Below are 19,322 nucleotides of genomic sequence, written 5' to 3'. Positions count from 1 at the left end.
CCTACCAGGATTAATACGACCTTTATTTAAGAGCGGAACAAGGGCTGGGAGACGGCTCAGAGCACTGGCTGCCTTCGCAGAGGACCCGGGATCTGTTCCCAGAACCCACTGCAGCTCACAGCCACCCATCCCACCGGCTCCAGGGGACCGGAAGCCCTCTTCTAATTCAACAAGCACCAGACATTACACATGGTGCACATGAATACACACCCCGGCAAAACAATCATGCGTAATGAAAAAATCTAAGTCTACAACAAAATTTCTTTATTTGATAGTTGGGTACAAATGATGTCCAGCCAATAAAAGCGCATCTCTCAACCCCCACCCCACCCAGTACATACACATAAACACAGAGACAAGCACACTCGAGTGCGGAGCCAGGCTGGGGCTCCGTCTTCATTTCTTATTAGCCTGAGCAGTACCGATGACACACTGGTTCACCTGTGGACCAACAAGGTTTCACAAGGTCAGCGTCTGCAGGGAAACCAGACAGTCTGTCCATCTACCCCAGCCCCATGCTGAAAGGAGGCTCGGCCTGGCCCCTAAGGACAGTTGTCTCTTATACCCACTAGGCCTGGAGGAGGTCAGAGCCTAGAGATGAAGCCCTACCTATCGTGACGGCTAGTTTTTATGTCAACTCAAGACACAGAATGGCTCTCATTTGAAACGAGGGACACTCAACTGAGAAATGTCCCATCAGAGTGGCTTGTGGGCTTTTTCTTAACTAGTGACTGATGGGTGGGTGTGTCCTGAGGTATATAAGAAAGCAGGCTTGCCAAGTGGTGATGACAGTACACGCCTTTAATCCCAGGCAGATCTCTGTGAGTTCAAGGCCAGCCTGGTCTACAGAATGAGCTACAGGACAGGTTCCAACACTACAGAGAAACCCTTGTCTCTCAAAACCAAAAAAGAAACAGAAAAGAAAAGAAAATCACTGGGCCTGGGGGTAGTGGTCACAGCTCTAGTCTTAACCCTTGACAGGCAAACAGGAAGACGAGTTTAGGGCGCCTGGCTCTGTCTGAACTGAAGACTGAGAGGGTGGTGGTGGTGGGACACTTGCCTAGCATGTATTAGGCTCTGGGTTACATCTCTAACACCACCACAAGAAGTTAAGCAAACACATAACAAAGGCAGATGGTGGAGCTTCCGGATGGAACAGAAGTACGCCACTGTCCTGTCTGTTAACTAGGCCAAGAATCTGAACTAGAATTACAATCTAATGACTACCACACACCAAACTCTGAGGGAAGCGTGAGCAACCGCCCGCGTCTGATTATGACGCCTTAATGGGACAATACATTCTACTTCAGATCACCACCTAAGGAGGAGAGGCACCCATTTTACACTGTAGTGAACAAGTGTTTCCACCAGACAGAGCCCCCCCATAAGTGAGATGGCTGGCCGGCTAGGGTCCTAATCTGAACAGACCTGCTGAGTCAAAGGCTTTTCTGAGACAGCCAGGAGAAACTCAGGCGGACGTTAAACGCAGGCTGGGTGGCACACGCTACAATCCCAGCACTCGGGAGGTGGGAGCAGAAGACCGAGGCCAGCCTTAGCTACGGAGGAAGCTCAGCACCAGTGTTACTGACATGAAATGCTGACGTAACACCCTCTTGTCCTACCTTCATGTGTAAGATGTTACTCTGGGGACAGCAAAACAGCTCAGCTAGCAAAGGTGCTTGCCACCAAATCTGATGACGGGACAACTGAAGTTTGATCTCTAGGGTCCACTTGGAAGGACAGAACCAAATCCTACAAGTGTCCCTCTGCCCCCCCAGTCATATTCTTAGTTTTAAGGTGACTTTATGTGTGGAGTGCTTTGCCCCTGAAACTGCAGTTAGGGATGGCTGTGAGCCAGCACTGAGCGCTGAGACGGGACGCGCGTCCTCTGCAAGGACAGCAAGCGTCCATAAGCACTGAGCCATCTATGTGGCTGAGCCAGCTGTCCAACCTGTAAATCACTTTAAAGCTGCCTTGTTTGTTTGTTTGGTTTTTCAGTCTGGCTTTCTCAGTGTAGCCCTGGCTATCCTGGAACTCACTCTGTAAACCAGGCTAGCCCAAACCCAGAGATCACCTGCCTCTGCCTCCGGAGTACTAGGACAAAAGGTGTGCACCGTCACACGTGGCAAAACCTGCTTCATCATCTTTGAGAAATCAGGCTGGCCACACAGCTCAGAGGTCATGCTTACGGTGACAAGGCCGGGGTTCAAGAAGCAACACCAAAATGAGGACAGGAGACAGACAGGCCACGTCACTGACAGAAGAAGCTACGTCACAGAGAGCAATGTGCAGGTGCCGCCAGAGCAGACCCAGTCATGATCAGATCCCAAACCAAGTCAGAACTCAAAGGAAACGGGGAAGCCAGGGGAACAGTTACCCATCGAGATACACAGTAAGGAGCCTGAGGCCTGCTCATCCCTAGGAGGGTGAGAGCATGGGCCCTGTCTAGCTCTATACATCTTTATTCTGGCATCCCTTCAGAGGAGCAATCCTCTACAGGTGTAATGGGAAAACACACAAAACAAGCACAAGATCAGTGTGGCCTCGTTGTAGTCAGAGAAAGGTGGAGACAGGCCACTGTCCAGCACTGAAGCTGGTGAATGAGCTGTGGTGTCCAGCACTGAAGCTGGTGAATGAGCTGTGGTGGGCCCTCCACAGACCTAAAAATAGCGTGGCCACTCCAGTGCCGGGGGGGAACCCAGGGGCAAAGTAAACAGGGACAAACATGCACACACAGGACAGGAATTGGGACACGGACACAGCTTGTTCTTGCAATACAGTCCTGACTATGTGGTCGTGTCTCCTAAAAATACCAATTCCAAAGCCAGAGTTAAAAATGGAATCAGTGCGTAGTACCCAAGATGCCTAGCAAGTTCCAATCCTTTTTGGTAGATGTTCCACAGCCTAGAAAACAGGAGTCATGATGGAGACGCCTAGACAGCCAGGAGGCCTGACAGTACGGGCAGGTGTGCGGCTGGAATGACAAGGCCCCCAGTCTCATAAACTGAACACTCGGTCCCCAGTTGGTGGAACTGCCTGGGGAGGATCAGGAGGTGTGGCCTTGTCAGAAGTATACTGGGGGGTGGGGGGCTTTGAGAGTTCAAAAGATCACGTCATTCCCAGTCTCTCTTTCCTCGATGTGAGCTCAGCTACTGATCCAGCCCCATGCTGCCACACTCCACTGCCACAAAGGTCCTGGACGCTAACCCTCTAAAGCCGTAAGCTACCAACAAACCCTGTAGGTTCCTTGACAGTGACTTGTCACAAGGGTAGAGAACTATAACTATACAGCAGAGTAGCGGTCTGTACCTTGGAAGCAAAGCGTAGGGAATTGAGTGACTCGGAGGCATTCTCTTCCAGAGGAGAGATGTTCACAAACATGAGCCTGCGGGAGAAGGCCACGCCAGCGTCAGTGTCGCTCAGGCTGAGCACACCCAGCTATGACTGCAGTCCCTCCAGCCCCTCTCCCAGCCCCTCCCACTCACATCTTGGCACTGCCGCCCAGCGAGTTCTGCAGCAGGTAGGTGAGCTTGCTGTTCCGGTAAGGCACGTGGGACTCCTGAAGGAGAAGAGCACAGGCAGTCAGGACAGGGCAGAGTTCTCCACAGCCCATGCCAGCTGCCCCCGCCTTCCCTGCCCATGCACCATTCCTACCTTATTGCTCAGGGCCATTATGACCAGTCCCAGGGTAGACAGACTGCTGTTAATGGACTGTGTTTCCCGAAGACGATCACGTTCCCCGGGGCCTAAGGTTAAGCCCGGGTCTAGCCGCTCACTCCCAGCCAGGTCTACAAGGTTAAGGGGAGCAACACACTGCAGGCCCCGAGCAGCATGCTCTCCAGAAATCTGCAGCTGGAACACACTGTGACTTCGAGACGACCTCTCATTCTGGGCAGTGCGGGCCACAGCCCGATTCTGGTGGGCCAAATGCAGCAGAGCCTCTACCTGGGGATGGGATCAGCAAGGGAGAGGCAGTCAGGGGCTAGGACATGCTGGAATATGGCAATGAGAATCCGCCCCCGCCTTCCTGGAGCGAGGGCACAGACCAGCAGAACCAGTGTGCATACACATTTAGAGAAAGGCCTGTCTTATCACCCAAGTCTAGAATCTCAATTACTTGGGAGGCTGAAGCAGAAGCCAGAGTTCAAGAACTCCTTGAAACACAGGGGGAGTTCTGAGAAACTTGGGGAGGCCACATCTGGAAATAAAAACAGACCAGGTGTGGTGGTTTAGATCTATAATCCCCAGCACTCAGGAGGCTGAGACAGGAGGACTGCCTTGAGTTCAAAGCCAGCCTGGGCTACAGTACAAGATTATCAAAGGGCAAGGCCCATGCCTTTAATCCCAGCACTCAGGAGGCAAAGGCAGGCTGATCTCTGGGAGTTTGAGACCAGCCTGGTCTACAGAGTTCCAGGACAGCCAGGGCTACACAGAGAAACATGTTCTCAAAAATAAAACAACAAGCCGGGCGTTGGTGGCGCACGCCTTTAATCCCAACACTTGGGAGGCTGAGGCAGGCGGATCTCTGTGAGTTCGAGGCCAGCCTGGTCTACAGAGTGAGTTCCAGGACAGCCTCCAAAACAATACAGAGAAACCCTGTCTCAAAAACAAAACAACAAAAAGGTTTCTGAAAAGGATTAAAAGTGCAACCCAAGCACCCTCACTGTCTGAAGACCTCAAGAGAAGGAAGGGGCAATGGGGACAGTCCCTTAGCGTCCTGAGGGGGGACAGTCAGGGGTCATCACGGCTAAGGTGAACTCAGCAACAAAGAGCAGGAAATGAGGCCAGAGATGCACCTGGAAGGAGTCTAGTGCCCATCACCTCCTCAGATGCCTCAGTCTCTACTCCTTGGCCCTCTGAAAGTAAACCTACCGTGCAGCCTACCAGCTAAGTCCAGTGAAACCCACCCCAGAGCCCACGGTCACCCTCCTCCCCTCACCTCTCTCTCACAGGAGACAGGAACATAGCGTGCATTGGTGACAGTAAGCTCCTCACTGCCTGGTCCCGCCCGACGGATCTCACACTCGCCCCCTTGCCCTTTCCGGGTCCCGGTGGCCAGCAGGTCTCGGACGGTCTCATTGTAGATCTCTACGTAACTGGCCACAAAACTGTATGTCCAGCCCTGGCCACCCATCTCCTGGGCCACTGAGAATAGATGCCGCATGGCCCGGGGGATCAGCCCCTCCAACTGGGGGTCTCCCCCAGGCCCACCCTCCATGGTGAAGGTCTTGCCACTGCCGGTCTGTCCATAGGCAAAAATGCACACAGGGTAGCCGTCCAGCGCTGACTGGACAAGCATGGAGATCTCCTCAAACACTTCCTCCTGTCTGCTTCCTGGTGGGAACACGCGGTCAAAGGAGAAATCATGGCGGGTGGTGGGTGCAGGTGCCCCGGTCAGGGTGGCGCGCCGATCATCAGACCGTGAAAGGCTAAGGCGGGTTGGGGGATCAGACGGTCCAGCAGGGCCATGGGGGAATAAGAGGAAGCCGGGGGATGGAGCAGGCTCCCCTGTGAGGACAGGGCGCACCCGGCAGAATACCCGGATGTTGCCCTTAAGTTCCTGCAACTGGTTGTGGAGTCGACGGCGCTCCATCTCTAGCCCATGGAGCCGGTCACCTTGCTCCGCCAGTAAGGTCACCTGGGCTTCCGTCTTCTGCCGCAGACAGGCCACCTCCGCTTCACTGGTTGACAGCGCGGCTTCTGAGGCCTGTAACCTCGTCTGCCCAGAGCAGAGGAACAGAAGGCGGGGTGCAAGCAGAAATTAGAGCACGGATTGTGCCAGAATGGGGACGGCCTCTAGTCACGTGACTTCACAGCCCACTAAAGAGGCGAGAAAGCCGGGCAATGGTGACGCACGCCTTTAGCCCCAGCACTCAGGAGGCAGGCAGATCTGAGTTCCCAGCCAGCCTGGTCTACAGAGCTGGTTCTAGCACAGCCAGGGTTACAAAGAAAAACCGTGTCTCGAAAAACCATCAAAGAAAGCAGTAAGAAAGCGGGTGTGGGGCCCTGGGACTGTGACGATTGCTCAGTGAATGAAGAACGGCATCTGACGTGAAAGCAGGAGGCCCTCAGTTAAAATTCCCATCACCACGTACAGCTGGGCTGCCTACATGCCCTGTAACCCAGTGCTGGGGAGCAGGAGGTGTGGGACCCTGCTGGCTAGCCCAGCCAAGACAGTGAGGTTTAGGATCAGTGACCACCCCCACCCCCCAACCCCCGCCCCTGCTGCCAAAACAGAGGGGGAAGGGAGGGAGGGAAGGAAGAAAGGAGAGAAGGAGAGGGACGATGACTCTAGGGTCTGGAGCGATGGCTCAGAGCTTAGGAACAGCACTGGCTGCTCTTCCAGAGGTCCTGAGTTCAATTCCCAGCTCCCACATGGTGGCTCACAACCATCTGTGCTAAGATCTGGTGCCCTCTTCTGGCCTGCAGGGAGGGATATATGCAGACAGAACATTCCATGCATAATAAATAAATCTTTAAAGAAAAGAAGGAACTCTGGCACCAGGACACTATGCAGAGTGACAGGACACTGGAGTGGGCCAAGGGAAGGGGACACACACACAGTCAACAGAGACGGCGGTGCCAGCCCACAGACTCGGGAAGAGGGAGAAATGTGGGAGGCACGAGCAGAGGCAGTAAGAGGGCAAAAGCCGGCACCGTTGGGAATTGCCAGGAGGCGGGAGGCGGGGTGCACACAGACACCCTGCCTGCTGGAGATGTGAGGCCTTCTGAGTCTTCCGGGAGCCTGAGGAGGGGCAGCGCCGTGAGAGCCTGGCCTTACCTCTCGCTCTTCCAGTCGGGCGGCCAGTGTCTTACGCTCCTCCTGCAACCCCAGCTGCTCTCTCTGGAGCTCCTGAATCAGGCTTTCCTTGGTGCCCAGACATCCCTCCAACTCCAAGACACGGGCGTGCAGCGTCTGCAGTTCCTGCTGGCCCTGCTGTGCTTGGGTCCGCACACTGGCCAGCTCCCCTTCCAGGGTGTTCCGCTCTGTGCCCAGGGTCGCAGCCTGCTCCTGGGCTGCTTTAAGCTGCTCCTGCAGCCCTTGGTTCTCCTGGTCCAGTTTCTGAGTCCTCTCCCGATAGCGTTTCAGCTCCTCAGTGAGGTCACACAACTGACCCTTTAAGTCCCAGGCGGGACGTTTGCCAGGCCTCTTCCCTACCACCACGGGGGCAGTTGACGCTGACGTGGGCACAGAGGAGGCACAGGTCAGGACCTACCCTCTGCCTTCGGGCCTCCATACCTCGTGCAGCAGATGTTTTCTGGACGCTCACCACCTCCCTTTCCACCCCAGGCTCTCACCCAAAGATTGTATGTCACCTACTGACAGGCTTCTGGGCCGGAGCGGAAGGAGCCAGCTTCTGGTTCTTCAGCACTAGAGGGTCAGAGGGACACAGAGTTATGGGTGGACACGGTAGGACACACCTGCCACCCTCACTTGGAGAATTGCCAGTTCAAGGCCAACCTGAGCTCTGGAGATGAACAAAACAGCACAAGGGCTGAGCAGCTCAGAGCACTGACTGCTCTCAGGGGCCCTGGGCTGGGTCCCCATCGCCCTCATCAGACTCAGAACCACCGTGACTCTGGTGCCAGCGGAGCCAATGCCCCCCCCCCCACACACATATAGGCTGCGCAGGCAGATGACACAGTCAATGGAAACAGTAAGTCTTAGGAACAAACAAACGCAAGGGTTGTGGACTACCTAACTTAGTAGCAGAGCACTCAGCTAGCGTTGGGACTCAGGACTGAACCCCCTAGCGCCCCCCTACCGAAAAGCCTGTCAGACCAGATGGCGTCTCTGTCACCATTCTCCCTCCAATGGACCCAGATCCCTTCAGGCCAGCGTGCACTATTACCTGAGCCCACGGTGGCACACCCACGAGGTCCTGTCTTCTTCGGGCCTTTCTGAGCTGTCCACGCATGGAAGAGAGGAAAAGGTACAACACCCACTCTCAGGCAGCAGCTCTGACACGTATCAAAGGGTTAGAAAAGACAACACTCCTCGTCGTTCACGTCTCTGGCCAGCTCCTAACGGCGCTTCAGGACCAGAGACAACTCCTATGATGTGAGGGGTAGAGCCATGTGCAGCTCACTGCTCCTGCCCATCTCCTCAGGCTCCCCGAGTCCACACAGCACCCCAGGAGGGACAGACTCCAAGAGAAGCAGAGGAGGAAAGGATTTCACCTAACAGCCTTTGTGTCCTGGGAATTCTGAGCCAAGTAAAAAGTTATTGACTCAAAACTGATAAACCCTGAAGGAAAAAGAGGAGAGCGCGTCTCCCCGCCTTGGTGCAGTCCGCCCCCAGGACCCACCTGCAGTGGGGGCCTGCGTCTGCGACACCGTGCTGAGACATGGTCCTTTGGGGCGGGATGTGTCAACCTTGGTCACTGTACCCAGGCCTCGTGTCCGTTTCTGGGAGAGACAAGGATGGGGCGCCATGGTCTGTCCCTGTCCCTGTCCCCCTCCCCGCTCTGCAAGCACATCTTACCCTTGCAGGCTCTAAGGCATCCTCCATCTGGTCAGGGCCCCTCTTGAGTCTGCTGCCTGAGAGGGGCAGTCGGGAGGAGGCCTTGACCACGGCCGCCTTCAGCTCACAGTTCCTCTTCACTTCCAACAAAGGCGGCCTCTGTCAGAAAAAGAGCCACTTACAACAACACCGAGCCTGGCGGTGCACCGCACGCCTTTCATCCCAGCACTCGGGAGGCAGAGGCAGGTGGCTCTCTGAGTTCGAGGCCAGCCTGGTCTATGAGTTCCAGGACAGCCAACTCTAGGCAGAGAAACTATCTCGAAAAACAGAACTACAAAAGCCCACAAAATCCCCTTTAGTGTCGCTCCCCTGACCTTAATTTTCAGCAAGCATTGAATGAGAATCGTTTGTGCCAAAAGTGGGCACTGTGTGTCAGGTAAACAGCACACACCGATGGAGAGAGAGCAACAGAGGAGTGGGCGCGACCTCTAGGGAAAAGGTGGAGGGAGGCTGTACTTCAGCGGTCTTTAGGGCTGAACTCAAGCAAACAGAAACAGACATTCCTGAAGACAAAATTCTAATACACAGTACAGCTACGAAGCCAACAGCCTACAGGCTACAGCTAGGACCACACAGGAGGGGCTGTTTACGGAGTCATTTTCATGCTTTTTCTGGGCTCCATCATTAACTAACTCTGCACGTGGGGGACGCAGAAGCACCAAGCGGAGGGAGGCCAAGAGGAGGCGGCCGGGCCCTCAGACTGGTGATGCCACCCACAGCAGGGTCCTCCCCATCAACACAAATCAAGACAATCCCCAGGTACAGTCCCTCCCCTCAAGTGACTCCATTTGTGTCAAGTTCACAATCACAACTGAGCAGTGAGGAAACCACGGCGCCAGCTCTTTCTCTTCCAACACACATCCTGGGGATCCAATCTGCTGTCACGCTTGGCAGCAAGTGCCCCATGCCTCACGGGCCCTCTCAGGTACAGCCTTGACGAGTCGCTTTCATGAGCACGGCTCGAGGGCAAGCAAGGACAAGCAGGGACAAAAAGGGCACAGGCAGTAACAGCAGTGTCCTATGCAGACCAACACCCGGGACAGCAGGAGGGGAGGAGAATGCAGACAGGGAAGAGACTGCTGGCTGGTGCTGTGGTAACAAGTCTGGACACTCTGAGGGTTTGAGTCAGGAGAACATGACTACATTTGGTTTTTTGTTGTTGTTTTTTCGAGACAGGGTTTCTCTGTAGCTTTGGAGGCTGTCCTGGAACTCACTCTGTAGACCAGGCTGACCTGGAACTCACAGAGATCCGCCTGCCTCTGCCTCCTCCCGAGTGCTGGGATTAATGGCATACACCACTAACGCACTGCTCTACATTTGTTTTGAAGAACTGAACCGTGAGCCACACTTGGCAGCACATGCTAATCCTAGCACTCAGGTGACCTAACAATAGGATCACCATTTGAGGCTGGCCTGGCTGGACTATAAGCAATATCTTGTGAGAGGAACAAGAAAAGAGCCGAGCGTTGGTGGTGGCCTCTAAAACAATACAGAGAAACCCTGTCTCAAAAACAAAACAAACAAACAAACAAACAAAAAAGAAAAAAGAAAGGAAGGAAGAAAGAACTGTGAGCATTTGAAATGAACACAGGTGGAGTGATGTCATACACAGAGACTACATCATTGCTCTGCAGCAGGCACGGCACTTGGTCAAGTGTGACGAACACCAAGTCCTTACCTTCTCAACACTTATTTTCCAGGGTAACTGCCAAACTGAAGCTCTATAAACCAACTAAAGCATAGGAAACGACCTATTTTCTCCAGACTATAAACACCTCTTCCAATGTTGAGTGCCTGGGGCAGAGTCTAACACACCTGATCTAGTGACTAAGAAAGGATGCATTTGGACACCAGGGCTGCACTCTCTTGCAGCTCAGTGAGAACTCTTGCGGGGCCTGAGCAGCACACCCAGGTCCATCTGGCAGAAGCAGGCAAGCTTAGCCAAGATGGTGGTGGGCTTCCAGTGCTGGTGTAATCAGGGACTGGCGAGTGGGTGTGGTGGGCAGGAGCTGAGGAAGTCGAAGCTGACCCCAGGGCGCCTACTACAGCTCCATTCCCTTCACAGGAGAAAGGTCTCATTTGGTTCAGGCTTTTTGTTTGTTTGTTTGGTTGGGTTTTTTTTTTTTGGTTTTTACGAGACAGGGTTTCTCTGTGTTGTTTCAGAGACTATCGGTCCAGCCCGGCCTCGAACTCACAGAGATCCGCCTGCCTCTGCCTCCCGAGTGCTGGGATTAAAGGCGTGCTTTTATAAACTATTGCTCTGAGAGGGGCTAGGTGCTGAGCAGAACCCTGAAGGCTACTGGGGGAACTGAGTATATGTATTAGCCAGCCCACTGGCCAGAATCTGTGGTCCGCCCCACACCCAAGTTGCTTGTAAATAGGCTGAGCCTGCGGAGTCAACCAGATGGACAAGTGTATCCAGCAACCCAGCCCTCAGCCTGGACGCCACACCGTCTGTGCCCTCTGAGCACCTGTACTTCTGGACAGATCTGCTGATTCCAACACATGGAGGAAGAATGGGTGAAACTGTGATGGAGGCTGAGAGGAGCCCTGACACTCAAGCACTGGCTGAGGGCGGGGAACCTCCAGTAAACTCGTCCAGCAGTGACTTAACCCAGGAGAAAAACGCATTTAATGACACTCACAGGCTCATCCAGATGGAGTCCTGCAAGAACGGGTTGTGATAAGACCACAATCTGAACCTTCTCACACCTGCACGTGTTCCGGAGCATAGTGAGCTAAGCGGGTTTGGTCCAGCTTCAGAAGAACAATCTTTGTTAGGCATGATGGCAGCTGTCTGGAAGGGTGAGACAGACTTCAAGCTCAAGGCTGGCCTAGTCAACTCGCTTAGCATGGCTGCGCTTAACCAAAATTAGACAAACGGTACAGCCTGAGCAGATCACACAGCAGAAGGGGCTCAGCTCCAGACAAAATAATAAAGAGGCTGGCAAGGTGGCTCAGGAGGTGCCTAAATTCTACGCCCAGAACTCCCCACTCCAGAAAGTTGTCCTCTGACCTCTGCAAGCATACCACAGCACGCGCGCACACACAGTGCAAACAAATGGCTTTGCTCACATAAGGCTTACAAGCATGGACAGGAGCCATTTGGGGTTTTTGATTTTACAAGACAGGGTTTCTCTATGTGGCTTTGGAGGTTGTCCTGGAACTCTAATTTGTGGATCATGCTGGTCTTAAACTCGCAGAGATCCACCTGCCTCTGCCTCCCAAGTGTTGGGATTAAAAGCATGCACCACCAACCTCAGAATCCACTATTTCTAGTCTCCTCAGCTACTGAGCACTTTAAATTTTGTACTCTTCAAGGCTAGCCTGGTCTACAGAGCAAGTTCAGGACAGCCAGGACACAGAAACCCTGTCTCAACCCCCCCCACCCCCCCCACCCTCCCCACCCCCGCAATAAATGAAAATTGTGCTCAGCTTACTTTTTGTGCAGAGGTGTTAAAAGATGCTGTCCTGGTCAGCAATCTTCAGCTACATAAAATCCCAGGTCAGCCTCAGCTACATGGCCTGGGCTGGGGTGGATATCCTCATAACTTGGAAAGTAACTACAGTAGGCTGTTTTGGTTGGATCTCTTCCCCAGTTCCTTAACTGCCACACACTTTCTCATGTTTGAATAGTATCTAGAGGGCCGGAGAGACGGCTCAGAGGTTAAGAGCACTGGCTGCTGTAGCCAGATGTTGGTGTTGTCACGCCTTTAATCCCAGCACTCAGGAGATAGGTGGATCTCTGTGAGTTTGAGACCAGCCTGGTCTACTAAGCAAGTTCCAGGACAGCCTCCAAAACAATACAGAGAAACCCTGTCTTGAAAAACTAAGAAAAAAACAAACAAACAAAAAACAAAAACAAACAAAAAAAAAAAACAGCACTGGCTGCTCTTCCAGAGGTCCTGAGTTCAGTTCCCAGCACCCACACGGTGGCTCACAGCCATCTGTAATGAGATCTGGTGCCCTCTTCTGGTGGGCAGGCATACATGCATGCAGACAGAACACTATGTTTTAAAAGACAGTACCCACAAGCCATATGCATCGCAGGCTAAGCTATGAATGAGGTGGAGCACGTTTGTAGATGACAATGTCAGAAAGGTTAGATGCCCTCTACAGTGAGGTTAAGAAAATGATGCTAACATGGTTCTCATACTTTTTTTTAAAAAGGCCAGGAGTGGTGATCCCAACACTACCAATACTGTGGAGACGGAGGCAGGTGACTGACTCTTAGAGTTTGATGCCAGTCTGATCTACAGAGCCAGTTCTAGACTAGCTAGGGTAACATGGTCAGACCCTGTTTCAAACAGACAACTTTATTGCTGAACTGAAAGGCATCACCCTGTGTTTGCTTTTTGTACCCCAGTAACTTCTTGTGGGCAGCTCTGACCAGGATACATGGTGTTTCTCCCTTCTACAGAGTAGACACAGGGACGACTCTCAGGGCATTTATCATCCACTATAAGGAGACACACTGAACCCTTTCATCTCCAGAAGATCCTAGATGGAGGCTGCTAAAGGGACCCTCCCTGTGTGCACCATGTCACACCCACCTTGACCAGCTCCAGAACATCATTCTCTCTCTATCACCCCAGTCACCAGGTGGCGGTGCACACCTCTAACCGTCCCCCCCCCGAGCCAGAGGCAGGTGCATTTCTGTGAGTTCCAGGTCTACAGAGCGAGTTCCAGGGCAGGCTCCAAAGCTTACACAGAAAAACCCTCTCTCAAAAAACAAAACAAAAACAAAAATCACTCCAACCAGTGTACAAAAGACAGGTCAATTTCCTCTAACCTCAAAAGCTCCTCTCTCCACAGTGTTCTCTGGTAGATGCCGCCCTTTGACATATAAGGTATTTACATTGTGATTCACAACAGTGGCAAAATTACAGCTACGAAGTAGCAACAAAAACAATTTTATGGTCAGGAGCCACCACAACAGGACAAACTATATTAAAAGGACACACAGCATTAGTAAGGCTGAGAACCACTGGTAGGGGGCGATCACTGCATTCAATTCATCTCCTAAACAAATTTCACTTCCACCATTCCAACAAAACCACCTTCCTCTAGCCGGGCAGTGGTGGTGCGCTCTGGGGAGGCAGAGTTCTAGACCAGCCTGGTATACAGAGCAAGTTCCAGGAAGCCAGGGTCACACTCCCACTTTCCCGTTACTGAGCGTCTTTTAAATTATGTTTCTTTTGGGTTTGTTTTCTTCCTTTGTTGAGACAGTGTATCACTGGCCTGAAACTCAAAGCCCTCTCCAGAGCCTCTCACAGCTGATCGCAGGTTTCTGTCCATGGGATTACAGAATCAGGGGGTTGAGTGCTGTACCGCCAAGCCCCTCCCTCCAGCTTTCAACCACCAAAGCCTCAGCTAATGGCACTCCTCCTCCCGGCTTTCTTCTTCCCCTTGAACTTGCTGGAACCCTCTCTCAACGGTCCTCCACTGCCTTCCGACGGTCACACGTTTTTTTATTTATTTCTGTCTCCCCAGTGACCGTCAGCTCATTAGTGGCTGGGGCTCGTATGTCCTATGGAAGCACAACTGTGCAGGGCACACAGGTTTCTGCAAGCGTTGCATGCAGACATCTGAGAAAACTCGCACTGATTTTTTTTTTTACCGTCACCTGCCACGGTGCAGGTGAGGGTCCCGGAAAGTCTCTTCACACCGAACGCTGACTGTGGGTGAGGTCAGTTCACACACACACACACACACACACACACACACACACACACACACACACACACACACACACACCCATAAGCTAGTCAACCGGTCCCTCTGGGCAAGAGAAAGAGATGAGAGAACAAGGGGCCTTTTACACAGATCGCCCGCCCCGCTGCTCCTCTCCCTTCCTTCTCCCCTGCTCCAGGTCCAGCAGCAACGAGAAGTCAACACGAACGCGGGGACGGGGCTGGAGACGAGGGACAAGGTCTCTCAGAACCCTCGCCTCCTCCCCCACAAGGCCATCGGTGACACCCGGGCAGCAGAAACGGGCCGGATCCGCTGGAGAACTCGACACGGGACGTGCCGGGAGCAGCAGAGTGGCGCCGGGACCGTCGCGCCCGCACCGGCACCGCTGCGAACGTCTGTCGGCCGCCGGAGTGCGGGTCTCGAGGCCGCCCGCCCGGGCCGCCGCCTCGCAGCCAGCCGGGGCATGGTCCCCGACCGGCTCGGGTCCCCGCGCGGCGTCCCCGCCGCACTCACCTGCGCCCGCGTGTCCATCGTGGTCGGCACAGGACGGGATGCACAGCAAAGGGACCCCCGGGGGCCGGCGTCCTCTCTCCCGGCTCGCGCCACGCAGCCCGAGCGCCAAAGGGACCTGGAGCCAGCCGGGCCGCCCGCCACGCCCGCCACGCCCGCCACTTTTGAATTTCAACCGCCGCGCCGCGGACTCACCGCTCCGTCCGCAGAGGCCAATCCGCGCCGGCGACACAACCGCGAGCCAATCACAGCGCCCTCCGCCTCCGGGGCCACGCCCTCTCTGCTGTGACATTCCCCCTCTGTGTCGCCTCGGAACGAGACGACCGTTCCCTCGGATCCTACTTCCGTTTCCGGTTTTCCTCCTTTTTTTTCCCCCCCTTTAAACCCCGCCCTCTCCCCCCCCCACTTTGACGCGGAGCGCGCGGCACTTCCGCGCGGCTTCCGTAGGCCTCGGCTACGTCAGAAGTGCGCGTGCGTGGAGGAGCCGGGAGGGGGGATACGGGAGAGGAGGGCGGGTCCTCGGGGAGGGAAGGCAACGCGCAGGTGCAAAGGCTCCCGGAGCAGCGCCGGGGACGGGGCGAGCGCCACCTAGCGGAGTCTGCGGAAGGCAGGGCTCATCGCCTGCTCTCGGGACCCGAGCCGCTCCAAGCGAGGTCGCTCGTGGTCGGGTGTCTCAAGCTCCAAGTTCGGAAAAGTGGAAGCTGGCTGTGATGGCGTCAACCTGTCTCAAAAGAAAAAAAGCGGAGGTCTGGCGACATGACAACAGGTGGGACGTTCGCCTGGCATGCTGAGATCCCCCGAGTTCAATCGCCAGCAGAGATAAAAGAAGGGAGGGAGGGAAAAAAAAACATGAGAAGGCGAAAAATCAGACTACAAAACTCTTGCAGTGTGTTTCCAAATGCCATGCGATGTGGTCATGAAACTGGCCACAGGGCTGCGAGGATAACAAAATAGTAATCCCTGGAACCCATATAAAGTGGAAGGGGAGGACGGACTCTCCGAAAAGTTTCCTCTGACCTCCCTTCCTGCACTCGAAGATAGATAGATAGATAGATAGATAGATAGATAGATAGATAGATAGCACTCGAAGATAGATAGATAGATAGATAGATAGATAGGCAGACAGACAGACAGACAGACAGACAGATATTGTTTGTTTTGTCTGTTTTTTCGACACAGGGTTTCTCTGTGAAGCCCGGGCTGTCCTGGAACTCTATCTGTAGACCAGGCTGGCCTCACACGCATAGAGATCTACCTGCTTCCCGAATGCTGGGATCAAAAGGCGTGTGCTAGGGCTGGAGAGATGGCTCAGAGGTTAAGAGCGCTGGCTGCTCTTCCAGAGGACCAGAGTTCATTTCCCAGCTCCCACATGGTGACTCACAACCATCTGTAATGAGATCTGGCGCCCTCTTCTGGTATGTAGTCATCTATGCAGGCAGAACACTATATACCTAATGGTTTCTTTTGTTTTGTTTTGTTTTGTTTTTTGTTTTTTTCGAGACAGGGTTTCTCTGCGGCTTTGGAGGCTGTCCTGGAACTAGCTTGGTAGTCCAGGCTGGTCTCGAACTCACAGAGATCCGCCTGCCTCTGCCTCCCGAGTGCTGGGATTATAGGCGTGCACCACCACTGCCGGGCTCTGCTACACTTTTATAATGAAAAAAGCTTGTTTATGGCCTGTAGGTGGTGGCACAGCCTTTAAAAGAAACCATTAGAGCCGGGCGTTGGTGGCGCACGCCTTTAATCCCAGCACTCGGGAGGCAGAGGCAGAGGCAGAGGCAGGCGGATCTCTGTGAGTTCGAGGCCAGCCTGGTCTACCAAGCAAGTTCCAGGACAGCCTCCAAAGCCGCAGAGAAACCCTGTCTCGAAAACAAAACAAAACAAAAAAAAGCCTGGATGCCTGGGCACAAGGAAAGCTTCAGTTAGATGAGACTGGGGATTCCTGAAGCTGCACAAGGCTGAATTGTTCTTTTTTTCTTTTAAAGATTTGTTTATTTATTATGTATACAGTGTTCTGCCTGCATGTATGTCTGCACACCAGAAGAGGGCACCAGATCTCATTATAGATGGTTGTGAGCCCCCATGTGGTTGCTGGGAATTGAACTCAGGACCTCTGGAAGAGCAGCCAATGCTCTTAACCTCTGAGCCTTCTCTCCAGCCCCTAAACTCGTTTTTGTTTGTTTGTTTGTTTTGTTTTTGTTTCTGTTTTTCGAGACAGGGTTTCTCTGTGGCTTTGGAGGCTGTCCTGGAACTCGCTCTGTAGACCAGGCTGGCCTCAAACTCAAAGAGATCCACCTGCCTCTGCCTCCCGAGTGCTGGGATTAAAGGCGTGCGCCACCAATGCCCGGCCCTAAACTCATTCTTAAGTGTCCCTCAGTTTTCTTTCGACGGACCCTCATGAACCCACATTCAAGCCTTGACATCTGAGACATGAAAGACCAGAAGCTGTATAAATCGGAATGAGAGTCTTACTGTGATCCTCCACGGTGGGTGATCTCAATGACTTTGTTGGGGGGCCGAGGTCATCAGCTGCCACTCAGGGCAGCATCAGCCTTTGGCAGACAGACCCAGAAGGCCTGAGAGGTTTTTCTGTGAAGAAAGAACCTGAGAGAACTACAGAGTAAGGCAGTCAACCAATGCTGTCTTCAGTTTGGCCAGGGCCCTGCCGGCAGGAGAGTCGTGGGGGCAGCTCTTTGCCCCGTGGTCAGTGAAATCAGTTGCTGCCCATCTTTGGAAACTGCCTCAGCTGCGTGCGACCAGAGACTGGTATTTCGTCTATCCAGGGATACCTTTTCATTAAACAAAAGGCTATATTCAGCAGATTTCTCGGAGGTGTTTGAAGGCCACTGTCTAATCTATTAAGTATACCTGATTTTTTTTGTTTTGTTTTTTCGAGACAAGGTTTCTATGTGTAGCTTTGGGGCCTGTCCTGGCATTAGCTCTGTAGACCAGTCTGGCCTCGAACTCACAGAGATCCGCCTGCCTCTGCCTCCCATTGCTGGGATTAAAGACGTGCGCCACCACTGCCTGGCTCATATTTTTCATAAAGTTTGTTCATGCTTTTTGTCCTCATGTTTTTTTTTTTTCATTTTGGTTTTTTGTTTTTTCCTCTCAGGACAAAAATCACCATACAACTGGTGGTGGCCAGTTTCAAGCCAGCCTGGTCTATAGAGCAAGTTCCAGCACAGGCTCCAAAGCTACACAGAGAAACCCTATCTCAAACAACAACAATTAGCCAGGTGGTGGTGCACGCCTTTAGTCCCAGCACTCGGGAGGCAGAGGCAGGAGGATCTCTGTGAGTTCAAGACCAGCCTGCTCTACAAGAGTGAGTTCCAGGTCAGCCTCCAAAGCCACAGAGAAACCCTGTCTCTAAAAACCAAACAAAAACAAAAACAAAATCATCAAAAGTCCACCCTAATCTGAAACATTTTGGAAATTTACTTGGAGACTTGCTGTTGTCCCCTGAGTCTGAAAAGTAGAAACAGTAACAAGCAGAGGACTCAGTAGGACTTAGGACTGAGGAGTTTTATAGGATTGAGGAGTTTTATAGGATTGAGGAGTTTTATGGGCTCTGCCTTAGTTGGTTTATCCTATAGCAGTGAGCCCATAGTTACTGTTTACTCCAAGGCGAGCCCATAGGAACTTACCCTTTAAAAGACAACAAAGTCTGTTTTCCTAACCAACAGTGAAATCCAGGTTCCATACAAGCATGCTGTTCTACACTTTTAACATCAACCCTTCTATTACAACTTTTAAGCTATTTTGTTGTTGTTGTTGTTACAGATTTTTTTTTTTTTTTTTGGTTTTTCGAGACAGGGTTTCTCTGTTTTGTTTTGGAGGCTGTCCTGGAACTTGTTGTTACAGATTTTAACCGCACCCAGTGTGCTTACAAATTCTGAGATACAGAAACTATAAGCAGTGGTCTCACAAGTCTTGAGGTAAAGTTATACTTTAGCAAACGTTATAGAGATGTAAGAGAGGGTGTGCTTTACAGAGTTAAACCAAGGATGGCAGTGAGACCGGCAGCCCTGTTCTCCACCGGAAACAATTTGTTTTACCTGTTTTAAAGCACATAGTGTCTTCTCCTGGGCTGTTCTGTTTTGCTCTCCTCCCTGTCACAGAGTCAGGTGCTGCCTGATCCAGGAAAGGATTGTGGAGGAAACTTCTAAACAAGCATGCTTGCATCTGGAGAAAACAGGCCACAGCCCAACTCCAGAGCCAGCCTTTTTATAGAGCAGACAACATGAAGCAATTTTTAATATTATCTGTACTAAAAAGACATCTGAATTTTTGTAAGATTTGACTCCAGCGACTAGAGGGAGGGACTAGAGAAAGAAGGCTTGGAGACTTGAGAGTAGAGAGAGTTTAGAGATAAGATTTGGGGCTCATTTGTTTGTGCAGTGGTAGAACTCGTCACGGTCTATGAGAACCTGGAAATCAAGTGTGCTGCCTTTGGCCATTGCGCTATGCCGAGGCCAAGCCAACGGTGAGGCCTGAGAGAGATTTGAGTCTGAGAAAGGAAAGCCAGTAGGAGCCCATGGAGCTCAGGCTCCAGCAGGCAAGCAAGAGGGACAGAGCAAGCTCCAGAGCAAGCTGA

The 19,322-nt window shown here is 52.7% G+C and overlaps 1 protein-coding gene across 1 annotated transcript; it reads right to left on the bottom strand.

Moving 5' to 3' along the window:
• Positions 1–243: 243 nt before the first annotated feature.
• Kifc1 (kinesin family member C1) lies at positions 244–14,894 on the bottom strand. The gene is made up of 11 exons (XM_005084859.4): positions 14,732–14,894; positions 8,486–8,623; positions 8,310–8,409; positions 7,854–7,907; positions 7,322–7,372; positions 6,782–7,179; positions 4,940–5,719; positions 3,655–3,945; positions 3,486–3,559; positions 3,310–3,385; positions 244–441 (listed from the first exon to the last, which is right to left on the bottom strand). Exons 1-11 carry the CDS (start codon positions 14,747–14,749, stop codon positions 397–399), a joined length of 2,025 nt encoding a protein of 674 aa, XP_005084916.1. The 5' UTR covers positions 14,750–14,894; the 3' UTR covers positions 244–396.
• Positions 14,895–19,322: the final 4,428 nt, after the last annotated feature.

The sequence above is a fragment of the Mesocricetus auratus genome, unplaced genomic scaffold (assembly GCF_017639785.1).
Source record: "Mesocricetus auratus isolate SY011 unplaced genomic scaffold, BCM_Maur_2.0 Super-Scaffold_100027, whole genome shotgun sequence".
Taxonomy (NCBI): Eukaryota; Metazoa; Chordata; class Mammalia; order Rodentia; family Cricetidae; genus Mesocricetus; species Mesocricetus auratus.
Note: the sequence above shows the minus strand (reverse complement) of the source record. Positions and strands in the feature narration are given on the sequence as shown.

Excerpts from the sequence above, each read along its gene's own strand:
- Kifc1 (XM_005084859.4), bottom strand. Across the intron at positions 7,373-7,853 it reads GTGTGCCACCGTGGGCTCAG|TGCTGAAGAACCAGAAGCTG; the intron begins GTAATAGTGCAC and ends CTGACCCTCTAG. Across the intron at positions 442-3,309 it reads CCCTACGCTTTGCTTCCAAG|GTGAACCAGTGTGTCATCGG; the intron begins GTACAGACCGCT and ends GTTGGTCCACAG.